General features: G+C 47.9%; 1 protein-coding gene across 1 annotated transcript in view; it reads left to right on the forward strand.

Moving 5' to 3' along the window:
- The window catches only part of CRACR2A (calcium release activated channel regulator 2A), a 67,984-nt gene that overhangs the window by 29,713 nt on the left and 22,245 nt on the right, over nucleotides 1–16,026 (forward strand). Inside the window, exons 6-10 of the mRNA XM_021690738.1 lie at nucleotides 927–1,022; nucleotides 2,963–3,150; nucleotides 8,454–8,525; nucleotides 10,843–10,888; nucleotides 12,781–12,887. Of these exons, the coding sequence (XP_021546413.1) occupies nucleotides 927–1,022; nucleotides 2,963–3,150; nucleotides 8,454–8,525; nucleotides 10,843–10,888; nucleotides 12,781–12,887 (509 nt within the window). The remainder of the gene's footprint in view (nucleotides 1–926; nucleotides 1,023–2,962; nucleotides 3,151–8,453; nucleotides 8,526–10,842; nucleotides 10,889–12,780; nucleotides 12,888–16,026) is intronic.

Genomic DNA, 16,026 nt, shown 5'->3' on the forward strand with positions numbered 1-16,026 from the left:
CGTAGTCCCCAGAGCGTGCGGCATCCCACAGCTGACCCCACCCCACCCCCCCAGGGGCTCGGGTAGTGGTTTCTTCTCTTCCTGCACATTTTGCACCTCCTTTCTGCCTTCAGCAGAGTGGAGAGCTGCAGGTGCCTGCATATTTTTGTTTCTATCATGTGAACAAAGAAATAATGATAGGCGAATGAAGTAAGCCAGGGCTGGAACCCCAGTCTCCTGACGCCCAGCTGAGGGCCTTTACACCAGACCAGGCTCTGAGAGAGGGTCAGCCGTCCCGACAAGCCACACAGTTCTCTCTTTACCCCACCCCAAACCCCTTCACACTACGTCGTCAGCTTCCGGAGCAGGGAAGCCCAGTTGTAGGGCAGGAAGGGGGTGCTGTCGAGCACAGGGGCAGAGACTTCACAAAGAGCAGGGCTGGGACACCTCAATCATGGTGGGAAATGGCGAGGACGTAGACCCTCAAGGGGAAAAAGCGATGCCCTGTGTTGAGGGATCGAATGCTAGTACCCAACGTGGAACAGAATATGCATGTTAGAAGGATATTCCACCCCACCCCCCATTTACAGGTGGGGAGATGGGGGCCCGGGATTCAAACTCAGGCCCCTGTTCTGTTCTCCGTGTTCAGGACTGCACCACTAACTGAGGCTGCCTCCTTCGGGGGGAGGGGGGCGGCGCACTGTCATTGGTGGTGGTCACACTTGATGGGAGCTGGTGTCATGCCTTGCGGAGCACTTGCCGTCTCTCCGTCTCGCTGGGCCTCACCGCTGGGCAGGGAGGGCACCGCAGCCCTGGAATGTTGTAGGAAGGGCCCCGAGGTCCAAAAGCATGGCTGGGCCCTGCTGTTGAGCAGATACGAGGTGGGGGAAAAAATCTGCATCCCAGGGGCACTTGGGCCTCACGTCCCCTTCTTTCCTGCCTGGCAGGACACGGAGAGGTTTCAGGCCCACAGCCAGGAGCTGGAGCAGAAACTGTTGTCGAAGAACCAGGAGCTAGAGCAGCTCATCCAGAAGCAGAAGCGGGTATGCTTTGGTCATGGCCTCCGAGCCCCCGGCTCCTCCCTCCATCCTCCCCTGGCTTTTGTCCACTTTCCCCACTATTCACTGGACGACTTGGGTTTGTTTATTTGTTTGTCTGTTTTTAATCCCAGAAGAACCATTGAGCTGTACAAAAGATAGCATTTGAAATCACAGGTGACGCCAGGATAAAGCCTTCACCTCTCCAGTGCCAGGTGTTACATTTGGGCAAGTTGCCAAGAGTTCTCCCTCGAGGCATCTGAAGACATCGTCCTCTAATTATGCCCAGGAGCCACCAGAATGCCAACATGTCCACTCGTTTCCTGCATCCTGTGTCAGAAAAGAGGGGGATGCTGAGATACAGGGGACATAGTCGCTAAGGCTTTGGGGGACGCTGCAGACAGTGATGTCTTCCTGCCAGGATGGCCATGGATACCTCCAGTAGGAAGAGGCTCTTTAAAGATCGATTTGTCCGTCCCTTGTCTTCCTATGTGCCCAGAAAAGGTCCATCAGCCTTTCTTTGGTGGCTGTTCCCATCACCCCCCAGGAGGTAGGCAGACACCAAATGTGCCTGCCATGCACCTGAGCCCCAAGAGGCAGTCTGGGTGGTGCACTGTGTAGGGCTGGCTAATGACCCCAGGAAGACTGATTACCTGGGCAAACTTCACACTCGCAGCCTCCTCTCCAAAGCGAGGGCTCGTCGGGGAGAAAGGCCACGGTGCCACTTGGCCTCCCCCATTTTGTTTTGTCTGGCGCTGGAAGGAATCCAGCCCTGCACAGACCCAGACACATTGCTTCCGTTTGAATAGAAAGGGCTATTTTTAGCAACACATTAGACTATGCTTGAAGCTGCCCCATGCTGAAAGCTAGAGACTGTCCCACTCCAGCTGCTGCCCAACCTGTGGATTTGGATTTCTTCCTTCTGCAAGCAAGATCATTTCAACTTCAGCTGCCTTCCCCTGCCCTGGCCACAGCCCGAGCTTCTCCTGCTCTTTCTCCTCGTCACTGTTCGGCATTAAGTTGTTACCAATTAGACTTATCCCTGAAATGAATGATTGCCACTCGGTTTAATTACTGCATGCTTGCCTGATTACACAGGAGCCTCTTGAGAATCACACAAAATTCCTTCTTGCAGCTTCCTCCTCCCCTTACTGGCCACATTCATTAAACTCAATTTATTATGATATATTTGCCTTGGTTTGATTCCTCCTCTGGTGAGAGGGTTGGAAGCTCTGCAAAGCAGAAGCACCAGCCAAGAAAATCTGCACTTATACAAATGCAGGGGGTTTTGTGTTTTTTTTTTTTTTTTTTTTTTAGTTGCTTTAGGGACATGAAACAAGGTATGTGTTTGGTTTGACCTGTTTTAGCTATTTCCTAAGAATTTCCAGGGTTTCTGGCCACCATACAAAGTTTTTCTAGATTAAAGGAATTGGCCTTGGTTAGCTGAGAGAAGAAAAGGGGATAAATAGACTTAGTGTCAGCATTCAGAACTGGGAAGGATGGTTTTATGGAGAACGCCACTTAGCTGCCTTCCATTTTCATCGGGGCTGAGGGAGACAGTTGGCTGAAAGGACAAGAGGGGTTGAAGCTAGCTCTCAAGACCACAGGTGAGATGATAATGATCAGCATTATCATCACTGGGATGGGCAACACGGATGGATTGGTGACCTCCTTTCCTAGCGGTCTTTGTGAATGGTGCTTCTCCCTCTGGACTGTTCAGGAGCCCTTGGAGGCAGGGGAGAGATGAGATGTGCTCTGAAACATACCCCCTGCCTCCAAAAGTGCATCGGTGTGAATTAAGGCACAGGACAAAGCCTGCTGAGGCTCCGGGGCAGGGATGGCTGGCCGAGATGGCCCACAGATGCAGAAAGTGAGGGGGCGGGGGCAGGCCAGATTGGATGGTAGCTGCTTATCATTCCCTTCAGCTCCCCCACTTTCCTTTCCAGCTGGAAGGCCAGTGCGCCATGCTACAAAATGATGAGCATGAAACCAAGGCTGAGAACACCAAGCTGAAAGTCACAAACCAGGAGCTGGCCCAGGAGCTGGCGCGGACCTCCCGGGAGCTGCAGGATGCCCAGCAGCAGCTGGAAAGCCTCCAGCAAGAGGCCCGCCAACTCCACCAGGACAAGGAGATGTGAGTCTGGCCTTCGCGGGCTCCACCCCTGCTGTGAGCGTGCCATCTCCTCTCCTGGAGACCCTGTCACCTTGCCTGTCACGTGGGGCTTGGGGGTTCCTTGCTCCCTGAAAATCTCTTCTGGGATCCGGAGGCCATTAAGCAGACTATGGCAAGCATAATCTAGGATTTATAGGACATCTACAACCCTGTTCTGGGAAAATTTACTATGTGATGAGAAAGACGTGTTATCCAACCAATAAATGTAAGGCAGTCATTGAGAAAAGGCTGAGTGAGCAGCAGCACCCGTGACTGTCATGGTTTGTTTTATTTTTTAGGAGATTTATTTATTTATTTGAGAGAGAGAGAGGGAACACATGAGAGTGGGGGGGAGGGGCAGAGAGAGAAGGAGGGGGAGAAGCAGACTCCCTGCTGAGCACGGAGCCTGATGCAGGACTCCATCTCAGGACCCTGAGATCATGACCTGAGCAGAAACCAAGAGTTGGTTGCTTAACTGACTGAGCTACCCAGCTGCCCCTTTTAATTTTATTTTTAGTTTTTAAATTTGTTTTAAAGATTTAGTTATTTGAGAGAGAGAGAGAGAGAGGTGACTGTCATAGTTGAGAGACTAGGAAGACCCAGGACAAGAAGCAGGTAGGCTTCTGAGGTCAACATAGAATCTGATGGAGTGTGTGACAGTGCCCTGGAATCTTTGCTCCAGTCTGCCCACTCTCTTCTCTGTGTGGGCCCAGTGTGGGGAGCCCCATGTCTCTCAGGGCCCGGTTCGCCACTGAGCTGCATTGGGCGTGCAACCAGCCAGCTCGGCCTGCTAGGGAGAGGCATGTGTGAGGAAGGATCAAGGGCTGGGTCTGCATGCTGAGCCTGAGGAGTTGCTGCGGGACCAGCCATTTATCTTGTCTTGGGAGCATTAGCTTCTGAGAACAAATGCACTCCTTGGCGTGCCCAGGGACGGGGATCTCCCTTGTTTATTTGTTCACGCATTTACCCACACATTCATTTACTTAGTCACTTGTCAAACATTTATTGAAAATTACTCTGCGTTGGTTTTACTGTGTTGTGCATTCCGTGTATCACCCCTATGTCAATAATTTGACATTATTCCATAAGAACTTGATAGCATCCTGCTGTGGCAGGTACTGTGAGTATCCACTCTGTGGATGAGGAAGCCCAGGGTCAAGGGGTCTTAAGTAACTGTCACACGATGTTCAGGGCTAGACGCATCTGGCCGACTCCCCACAGTGCATAATGAGCCGGCCATCGCTCACTCATTATTCGCTCAGGCTCTCATTCGTTCCCTTCATTCATTCTGCAGAAGGTCACGTGGGCCTGGCCCTGTGCCAGATGTTACAGAGTCTGATTTCAGAGGACTGTGTTGCTTAGCAGTGCTGAGTTTCACATACGCTAACCTTCCCCTTGTTCAAAAGTGAAAGCCCTCCCTCTGTCTGACTGCTGGCAACATTTGGGTCCATTGGCCCAAATCCCATTGTTCTGGGTGTGCTCTGCCGCTTGGGACTGATTGCCTGGGTCGAAAGGGAGGAAATGTGTTTGCATGTGGAGTTTTACCCTGGTAAGACTTCTCTAGTTTAAAACAAACAAACAAAAAATGTATTGTCGAGTAACTGACTTAAAACAAAACAAAACCCTTCCCTCCGATTCTCGGATGACCAGTGGCAGGACTGTGTATTTCATTGTAAACGAGCAAAATCAGTTCCTCCTCACTGAGAGCAGGCCAACAAGGTGCAGGCATTTAACTTTACAAACAGAATTAAGGATTCAGGCTCTTAAAATTCAATCAAGTGCTAAAACAACAAACATCTGAAGGCACAGCATTAGAACAGCAAATGGAAATAAGCACCCAGTGCTGGGGTATCAAATCACAGCATGAGGATTAAAATCTTTCTGAAGTCTTATCTTAATTAACCAAGCCAGAGACACAATCTCTGGAGGCTGGGAATTGAAAAAGAGGGTTAGGAGGGAGAGAGAAATGATTTCCGAACCTTCGTGACTTGCTTTCAGAAAGCGCACAATGCTGCAGTGAGAAAGCGTGCTGGGAGCCCAGGAGCGAGGGTCCTGTCCAGGGAGGTCAGGAGACAAGGGCAGGGAGAGCCTTAGCTTGTTCTCTGTAGAGCAGAATCCCAGAGCAACAGTACAGACAGAACCCGAGTGCTCTAATCCACCTCTTCATTTTATGAACAAAGAAACTGAGGCTCAATGAAGTGCCGTGACCGCCCCCAAGCCACACAGCTAGTTAGTGCCAGAAAACAGGGACAGAGCCTAGTCGTCCCAATAGCATGCGCTCCCCCTACACAACGTCTTGCTGCCTGATGTTGCACCAGAGCAGCTGGGAAGGGAGAGGATGGAATAGGAATAGGGGATAAAAAGAGTCATTTATCAGCTAGAATTCTGAACGGACAAAATTAATTTTTCTCTTCTCTGAAGTTGCTCAAGGAAGGAGTACTTGATTTTAAAATAAGATAAAGAAGGCACAATCCAGCAGGAGAGATAATATAAAGATGAAAGGTCAGCTGAAAAGCTGTACCTCTCTGTTTATTTGGTTAATGAATTTTTGTTTAGGGTAGGGAGTTTATGACAAGGCACAGAATCCCAAAGGCACAAAAGGATATATACTCAAAAAGAGACCTGCGTGCCCCGTGCCCCACTCATGACTCTGGGCCTGCGATCGCCAGGCCACAAGTCCTGTTTCTTGTGGATCCTTCCAGAGTGTTCTATGTATATACCAGCACGTGCACGTGCACACACACACACACTTCTCATTTATAAAGTGGCAGCACACTGTTCTGCATTAGCCTGCGTTTTTCACTTGACAATATATTTTGGAGATGCTCCCTGACTCATCCCTCTCCAGAAAACAAAGCCAACAGCCATTCTCTAAAGACAACCATAAACCTCTCACCAGTCACTCCTATGAAAAATGCCAAGTTCTTTCCCTTTCAGTCCACAGATTACCCAGTATAAACCTTTACGACGTCTCGTTAGAAGGACTTTGAAGGTCCTTTGGTCAAATGTCCAAGTGTCATTTGGTTTTTCAGGAATGCCCTTTTTTTTGTTAACACACAAAAAGCCGGAATATGTGTATGGATCTAAACAGATGTATGTTTACTAGACAAATAGGTAGACCTATTTTCGCGTCGATATGTAACATATGTCCGTACATACGGGTGTGTTTGTGTGGCTTCAGCAGTCAACTGGTACCATGTAAACAGGGCAGAGACCGGACTGCCTTGCCTTTTAGGAACTGGCTCCTAAATCAAGCACTCTGTGAGAACACAGACCTCCGATTTCCAAGGAGTGATTGTCCTTAGCAGGGGCAAAACTGTCTGCTCCTGGCTGAGAATGAGAACCCAGGGCTGGGCCGGAGGAAACACAAAGCCACCCTGGTGACCGGGGCTCGGTGGCAGCACATAGACAGCCGTGCTCCCGAGGGCCCATCACAGCAGAATCCTACACAGGGACTTGGGGGCCCCGTTTGGGTAATGGAAAATACATTGTTTTCCCTCAAGTTGAAATTAAATATAATTGGTAATAAAATGTTAGGAATTTGCAGCGCTGCAGGAGCTAGAGAAGTTTTGTTGCTTAATTAGGATTGTCTGAGGTGAACTTAGAATTTGATTCAATCTGTTATTGTTGTAAATGACTTTATAATTATTCTATAAGGGGGGAAAAAAAACACACCGATACCTTTTAAGGAATCTGATTATGGTGAGTTTGGCCCAAGTCTGGATGGATGGAGCAAGCAGGTGCTGTTTTTACCAGCTCAGTAATGACATTGAGGGGGCAGCGGCGGGTGTGTGTGTGTGTGTGTGTGTGTGTGTGTGTGACTGTCCTTGCCCAGCCCGGTGTGGGCACAATCCGGGGAGCCCAGACAGTCTGTGGAAATGCACACATTTGTGAGGCTGGAAGATGCTCCTTACACTAGAAGCCCTGCCATGGTTTGGAAATCTGGAACTATAGACCTTTTGCAGTAAGCTTAGGAGTGATTCAAACATTTCTAAACCGGTGCAGAGCACAGAGGAAGGATGCAGGCAAAGTTGTGAAGTTCAGCAAGGCTTATTTTCCAATGTCACCCAGTTCGGCTTTCCTTTCTTTCTTTCTTCCCTGAGTGGTATTGAATACCTCCCCGACTCACCCCTTCCTTCCTCTCTTCCTTCCTCCATCCCTGCCTTCCTTCTTCCCTCCCCCACTCTCCTTTTATTTCTTACTGCTATTTGTTGATTAAGCTTTCATGCTGGATACTGGGCTCCGTAGAGATGCAAACATACCGGACCAAACCAGACACGGCCCCTGCCTCACCCTCTGAGTTGCTCTCCAGACACCCCAGCTACCTCTAAGCTTCTCCCTCCCCTTCCTCAAAACTCCTGACATGATTGACACATTCACACTGATACAAGCGTCTGATTGTAATTGACACATTTAATCTCTGCTTGCTGGCTAGAGATAAGAAATCCTAAATCAGGGGCGCCTGAGTGGCTCAGTCATTAAGCGTCTGCCTTCGGCTCAGGTCATGATCCCAGTGTCCTGGGATTGAGCTCCGCATTGGGCTCCCTGCTCAGCGGGAAGCCTGCTTCTTCCTCTCCCACTCCCCCAGCTTGTGTTTCCTCTCTCGCTGTGTCTCTCTCTGTCCAATAAATAAATAAAATCTTTGAAAAAAAAAAAAGAAAAGAAATCCTAAATTAAAGAAATGAATGGCCAACAGTGGAAATTTCAGAGATCTATGAACAGATTGGAGATTTATAGGGGAAAATGGGGAAGGAGGAATGATTCTTCTGGAGCTCCTGGAAACAAACACAACCAGTGTCAGGGGGAAAAAAAATACAAGTTCTGCTCTCACCCTCTAAGATGGGGCTGAGGAAGAATGTTGGTTCTAATTCTCTGAATTCTGGGCAGGGCAGGACCACCTGGAGCCTGGGCAGGGAGCCCTGTTCATCGGTTTGGTAGTCGGAGGTCCTAATCTAGATTAGAACCCTGCTCAGTCATGGATTGTCTGTGTGACATGGGGAGAGTTACTGACACTTTGTCTGTGTCTATGAAATGGGGTAATTTTACCTTCCAAATAGGGCATCTGTACTGATAAGTGAGATCATGGCTGAAACCACCTGCCAATAGCAGGTGTTCTCCAAGGGAGTCATATTCCTCTAACTCCCCCTGTCCCCAGGGTGGGGTACTGCCGGCTGGGTTTCAGTGGGAGGGTCCTGGGCATCCAACTTCAGCACAGCCCCTCACACTGTGGTAGCTTGCATCCCCAGAATGGAAGCTCAGAAGTGCTGTGTTTGCTTCCTCCTCAGGGAAGTGTACCGCGTGACGGAGAGTCTGCAGCGCGAGAAGTCGGGGCTCTTGAAGCAGTTGGATTTCCTGAGGTGCGTGAGCACCGGGTGTGTTCCGAGAGCACATCCCGGGTGCCTGGAGTGGGAAGGGCCAATCTGAGAGTCTTCCCTGCCTCCATTGTGGACGGTCATAGACACCGAGAGAATGCCCTCATTCCCCTGATCCCCAGCGTATCACATTTGGCCCATTCACACACACGCTCACATCCCTCTCCAGTCTGTACCCCTGCAGGTGGGGTCTGCCTCATTCTTTGTGGCATCTCTTGCAGCACCTTGTGTCGTACTTGCTCCAGTAGGAGGGGAACTGAGTTTCTTGAGCTGCTACCCTATGGCAGATTTGGTACCCTTTCATCTTCAACGAAACTCAGGAAAGGAGGGCAGTTGCTGATAGAGAAATTAACGGAGGAGCACAAACAGAGCAAAGGAGTTTAGAGTTTCCTTAGCTCCCTAAAACTCACTGTAAATTCAAAGCTCATTGGTCTGGGATGTGCCAGAACCAAACCCAAAACAAAACCTGTGTGTGGAAAGATGGGGTTTTCACTTTTGCCTGTGAGGTTTCCAAGCTACTTCTGTCTGCCAAACGCCTCTTGGGAATGGTGATGAAGTGCAGTGAGTGGTCTTGAATCGGGGACACTCTGACTTGTTTTGTTTATTTGTTTATTTATTTATTTATTTAGAGAGCGAGTAGGGGGAGGGGCAGAGGAAGAGAGAGAGAATCTCAAGCAGATTCCGTGTTGACCATGGAGCCTGACGCGGGGCTGGATCTCAGGACCCTGAGATCATGACCTGAGCCGAAATCAAGAGTCAGATGCTCAGCCGACTGCGCCACCCAGGCGCCCCAGTTTTTATTTTGTTTTATTTGAAAGCCAGGTGAGGTTACTGTGTCTGTCTGGCATCTGTGATGCTACCAAATGGAAAAGTGCTCCAAACTGAATGGGACATGGCCATGTTCTAATCCATTTGAGAGCAGGTCTTGATTCTTAGGAAGCTTTAGTGGAAGGAAGAGAACAAGATGTACAAGGACAAGTTTCTGCGGTTGTTTTTCCTTTTTTCTTTTGTACTTAGAAGAAAGGACAGATTCGAGCGAATGAGCAGAGGAGAATAACAAGGCAGCTCTCTGTGTATGGGTCTCTTCAGAGACCAGCATTTGTGCAGAATCACATGCCTGAAGCATTTCTGTGCTGTCGCATGCTTTACAAGCTTAGATTCTGCAGCTGCTGACAGCCCAGATGTGGCCGATTTTTCCTCCACAGTGAAATCACCAGGTAGTGACAGAGAGCAGTGGGAAAAAGGAGTCAAGTGGAGAGATAATGCTGGGGCGAGCGATAGCGGGAATGTGGAGTTGGAGATTGGGCGGAGGAAGTGGGGGAATTGGGACAACGGCTGGGATGTGACAGGAGAAGGAAGGGACAAATGGAAACAATTTCAGGACACTCAGGAACACGTGCTTGGGAACCCAGCATCTATACTGTAGGGCTCCTTATAAAACTTGAGTGAGATCAGGACACTTTGCTGCCACTCCCCACCTTCCATGGCCTCACATCTCTTTTGGAGTAAAACCCCAAGTTCCTACCATGGCCCACAAGACCGCGAATGGTCAGGTCTCTACGTGTCCCCCCACCTTCCTCTGACCTCATGTCCTAATGGTTCTCCTCCGAGCACTCTGATGCCCTCCCTTCTGTTCCTCACACACATCCTGTAGAGCTTGACTCCAGGCTTTGTCCTAGCCATCTCCTCTCCCTGTGATGCTCTTCCCTCAAATATCAGCATAGCTCCCCTCTCCTGCAAGTCTCCACTCAGATGCCGCCTCCTTGAGTGCCCTACTGAGATACCACTGCACCCTCTGACACTTTTTTCCATATGCCGGCTTCGTCTTTCTCAATAGCAATGACCCCTGCACTAGAATAAAATTCCCTGGGGACAGGAACTCTTTCTTTTATTCATTGTTTGTAACCTTGGTAGCTGGAACCGTGCTGAGCATGCAGTGGGTGCTCGGGAGACATTTGTTGAGTGACTGCACGCATGCATGAAATGAATGGGTCAGAGAGAGAGCACACGCACCCAATAGCAAGCTCACAGGTGCTGCCGGAACTCCTGGTCACCCTCTAGGGGAGGCTCTCCCTAGTGGTAGGATCCTGAAGTGCATGATCCTGAAGGATCTGTCTGTCCCCCAGCCTCCAGCCGACTTACACACAAACTAGCCTCTGTCACAATCCCCAAGGAAAGACACACTCCCTGGGCTTTCCACGTCAAGATTTTCTCTGCGCGCATCTCCCTGGCAAACTGGTCGCTATTGGATCTATCCACTGCAAACACCATGTCTGAATAGATACCCCTTTTCCACTTGCAGGGAAAGGAACAAGCATCTTCAGGATGAACGGGACGTACGTTATCAGGTAATTGCCCCATGCTCCTTTTCCCAACCGGATTTGGGTCCACTGGCAGCCAGAGCCTGTGCTGGGACCGGCCCAAGAATGTCCTTGACGTCTGGCTCATCCTTTCTCTGTGAGCAGACAAAGGCATGGATTTTTTTTTTTTTTAATAATAAAAATGCAAGGTGGCCTTCTGAGTAGCAGTGTGTGAATTTTCCATGAAGTAACACACTTGCCTCTTGGCATAAAGAGACTAAAATATTTAAGAGGGTCACAGATCGCTTCAACATGGACATGGTAGATCTATCCAGGAGATGGCACAGTTGAAATATCATGATCACTTTTAACCAAAATGCTCACAGGTTTTTTTTTTCCCCCCCTTCATTGACATGTTTAATCTCTTGATGAAAAACTTGCATTTTTATACCATCATAGAACAAATTAAAAATGTTCATTTCACTATTAACATCGTTGATTTTAAGTACACATTTTTTACCCTACGGGGACCCCTGTTTCTCTGTACCTGAACACCACATTTACATACTCTCCCAAATAGCACAGAATCCTATATGGATTTACAGGTCTTCACTTTGAGCTACATTAAACAAAATCCAGGATGCCATGTTCTCCCACTCATCTTCCCCTTTAGATAGGAGGCACTGGATGCTCCGAAGGGACAGAAAAGGAGGACAGGATTCACCGATGCAACTTCCTAATCATCAGGATCTAGTACATTGTGCATTTCTCATGTGTCCTTGGGCAAGTCATCAGCCTGCCCGAACATGACCCCAGCTCTCACATGAGGAAATCCTATCCTTTTTTCCATATTATAGGGATTTTTGAGAAAAACTCTTGCAAAGAGGAGGGTCATAGGCTCTGGGCCCTGAGCTGGACAGTGGCCTGAATGTGGTCAGCATACGGCAGCTGGTTCACAACTAAAAATCCCTGGGGAGAACTTGTTATACCCCCATTTCTTTCCTGCCACTGACTGGCAGCAAATTTCTCTACCACCCACCTCTATGTACTGTCAGAGCAAGGCTTCAGCCTACACATGTTTGTTTGATGATGATAATGGTTATAATTGTTTTAGAAGTAACACTGAATTTGTTTTAAAATTTCCAACCAAATGTCACCCTAATCCCTTGACCTCACTTCCCTTCACCTGCCAAACTCATTTTGCTTTGAAAAGGAAATGGAATTAAGAACCTTAGTGGGGAATAGAAGAAAGAGGGATAAAATCATGTTCATGCTGAATAATAATTAAAGATTAATTTGGAATCATTATAGCCATACCTTCAGGGGCCCTGGGAGCACTGCAGCCCCTCCTTCTCTCATTAAGAATCACTGGGAATCGTGGGGATAGTTGGTTAATGAGAGATTCCTCCTATGATCTAACTCCCCCTCACGTCCTGGGAGACATCTGCTGGGGAGCACCGTGAGCAGGGTTGTAAGCCCCCACCTGCCGCAGGGCAACAGGTTAATCGATCCTCAGGGCTGGTCCCTTTCTCATTTCTGGGGCTTTGGAAATAAAGACGAGTTGGAGCCACACAGATGAGTGTGATTTAAAGATGCAGTCTTTTCTGCCCATTCATACCTTCCTATGCCTTCCACATAATCTCTTCTTGTCATCTTGCAAATTGCTAGTACTGCTGTGAAGGGTAACAAGGTGGACCCCAAGCTCTAAACTGTGTATTGATTTGTTCTATTAGATTGTTGGGCAGGAGATGGAGGGATCCTGATGAGAAACAATAGCAAAAGGAAAGAGTAAGAGAATGCTAACAGGGAGACCAGAACATTGCTTACTTCAGAATTTGGTTTAGAGCCTGACCTTTGAGGTGGGAAAGTGGAGCCCTTTCTGCTCAAACATTGGGACAAATCAGCAGGCGTGGATCTGAGGGCATTTTGTGTTTCTACAGAAAGATAAGGCAGCCAAGGCAAACACAGCTGCTTCCAAGGCGAACTGGAAACAGAGATCTGGCTCTGTGATAGGCAAATACTTGGACAGCAGAGGGATTCTTAGGAGGTAAGTCATCCCTGATTTCTTCATTCATTATGTATTCTTTTGTCTTGCACCCATCGGCTCTCAAGAAGTGGCTCCGGGTGGGGAAGCCCAGAGTCATTTGCACTCACTCCCCTTGAATCTTGGAGGACACGTTCCTTTCTGTTCTGACATCCAAGTGGGAGGAGGACTGTGCAGGGCAGGTCCCTGGGACAGGACATGGTCTTCTAGTGTGTGTCTGCAGATAGGAACTGAAGAGGTGCTGTAGATCAGCAGAGGAGAGACAGAGAGAGGGGATGAAAAGGGTCAAGGGAGAGAGGTGGAGCGTGGCTGGAAGATACTCTCTGTTGGGCAGAATGGATGCACCTGGTTTTTCAGGGATATGACTGTTTGGGCTCTGAAGGGTAATTGAAGTGTGGGATGGCGTCTCCAATAGTTGAGCTGCTTTACAAACAGGAATGGGGCCTGTGCTTGACAGATTTCTCTCAGTGCTTCACATTTAATTACCTCAAAGATAACATTTTTTTTGTTTCGATTAGACAGCACAGTAATCGAATTTGAGTCCCCGGAGGAGTGGCTCATCACCCATTGAAAGAGACAAGCCAGTCCTCCACCTTCTTTTCCTTTTTGGCATGTGTCCCATCCACATAGATGGCCACAGAAAGGTAAAGGCAACCAGACCCCTAAGAATCAAAGCCAGGGAGAAAGTGCATGAATTTGCTCATCCAGGAGACCCTGAGGACAGCAAGCATGAAATACACAATACAAAAAAGGGAAGTGACTCTGGAGATGTTGATGAGCTCATTGGTCAAGTCTTTGGACCCAATCATCCCGAACTCTTTCTCTAAATAGCTCAACAGAGGGGCACCTGGGTGGCTCAGTTTGTTGAGCATCCAACTCTTGATTTCAGTTTAGGTCATGATCTTGGGGTCCTGAGATCGAGCCCTGTGTCAGATCCCACACTCAGCACAGTGTCTGCTTGTATGTCTCACTCAGCTCTTCCCCCTGCTTTCTCTCTCTTTCTCTTTCTCAAATAAATAAATAAATAAATAAAATCTTTAAAAAAAAAAAATAGCTCAACAGAGGGATACAATTTGGGATCCAAGTTTCTGCAATAATAGTTGGCCTCTTGGTTGCTCAGCACTGAATATATTCATTCAACAGACATTCACTGATTGCTTAATCTGTACCAGACATTCTTTTGAGTTCTGTGATGTCTCCAAAAATAAATTAAACACGAGTCCATTGTTGAGTGCCTACTATGTGCAAGATATTTTGCTATGTGCTAGGTATACAGTGGTGAGCAAAAGAGATCCTTTCGTAGAGCTTAGGGTGGAGGAAAGGAAACAGACAATAAGCAGGTAAGTAACAAATCGCACACCCTGAATTCCAGGACAGGCTTTGGCAGAAGCCACTGCTCTCTGCTGCTCATATGTAGCCTTTGATGGCAAAACCAAAAATAAATTTAGTTGTGCTAAGCTGAGGATTTTAGAGGATGTCAACAATGCTTGAATATTTCCCAAATCAAAAGCTTTTTCCAAGAAATACTTCATTTTAGGGATGTTTCAGTGGCCATTTCTTTTTTCTGGTTGCAAGGCCTTTCAAGAAACATGCTGTGTATGTATGTGCACACTTGTTTGCATGGGCACACACGCATGCACTCACGTTTGTAAGCAGAGTGAAAGTGGATGGAATACTAATTGTGTTCCAAAGTGGATAAGCAGTCCGTAGGCTTGTTAGACTGTAGAAGAAATTTGTTGGAAGGAAGACAGTGAGCTTCTATTCAAAACTATGATTTTATAAATAAGTGGGAAGGTCCCTGAATTGCTACAGAATTCTTTATTTTGTATCAAGGGACCCAAATTAAGTCACCATTTTTGTGAGCACTCTATCTTAATTTATCTTTTGGAGTTGCACCTAACTTCAGAACAATAATACATGCAGTTTTTTTTCCTTTCCCTTCCTATTATTGGTCCTTAGGAAGAATAAATAGTATAAGCCCGGGGGCACAATGAAGGGAGCTTCACTGTTCTGCATATTCTGTGACCTTCGCCTACCTTCTTTCTCCTTTGGCCCTGTCACCTCCTCACCTAATTTGCATTCCATTCTCCTTTCTAATCCTTACATGTGTGTGTGCATGTGTGTTTCATTTTGGGACTCAAGGTTCTCCCTGTCAGACTTCCATTTAAAACCCTTCTCGGCTTTAATTGTTCCCAGAGATCTGAACTCGTGTGCCAGGAAGTGTCTATGAGGTCTTTGCTCGAAAACCTTCTGAGAATACATTGGCTCACGTCTGGTTGCCCAGTTCCCTCCACCTCCTTCTGCTTTTCCTTGTTCTTGATGCTCAGATGCTTCTGGAAGCAAATATACACATAGGCTTCTGAGGCCACTTACTCCTGACGCTGACTGGCAGGGACATTGAAAGAGAAAGAGAAAGGTAGGAAAGGCAGGTAGAGGTGCCCTGCCTGGCTTCCTTGCAACCCCAAGCCCATCCACAAATGGGCAGCTGTTTCTGAGCCAGTGGTGGGGCTCCTCCCAGAGCAGCAGTCCCCCTCACTCACTTTGCTGAGGGCTGTTTTGTGAACGCATCTGTTTTTATGCTTTGTCTTATTAGGGAGGTAGGCAGGACACATTGTATGGTGAGGAAATTGAAGGCTGGAAGAGTTGAAGTGTTTTCCCTAGTGGCACAGTCAGTAAGGGGCTGGTATTGTGACCACAGCCAAGGCCACCTGATTGTTAATTGAAAATGCTTTATTTCCAGATCTTTTATGCTCCTTTCTTCACATCCTTTATTCTTCCTTTTTGGTGTTTCTCATAGCTTGTTGAAGTATATTTAGTTGTGCCATTACTGCTTCAGCCCCCCCACTAAGCTGAGCATGCCATGAGGAGGGGCTGTGTCCATCTGTGCATGACTGTGTCGTTAGCTAAATACCTGGTGGTAATCATCACCACCATCTTCCTCATCTTTATCATCACCATCATCATCACACCACCTTCATCATCATCATACCACCACCATCATCGTCATCACACCACCTCCATCATCATCATCACACCACCTTCATCATCACCACCACCTCCGTCATCATCACACCACCTCCATCATCATCATACCACCTCCATCATCATCATCACACCATCTCCATCATCATCATACCACCTC

Source organism: Neomonachus schauinslandi, chromosome 5 (genome assembly GCF_002201575.2).
Source record: "Neomonachus schauinslandi chromosome 5, ASM220157v2, whole genome shotgun sequence".
NCBI classification, from domain to species: Eukaryota; Metazoa; Chordata; class Mammalia; order Carnivora; family Phocidae; genus Neomonachus; species Neomonachus schauinslandi.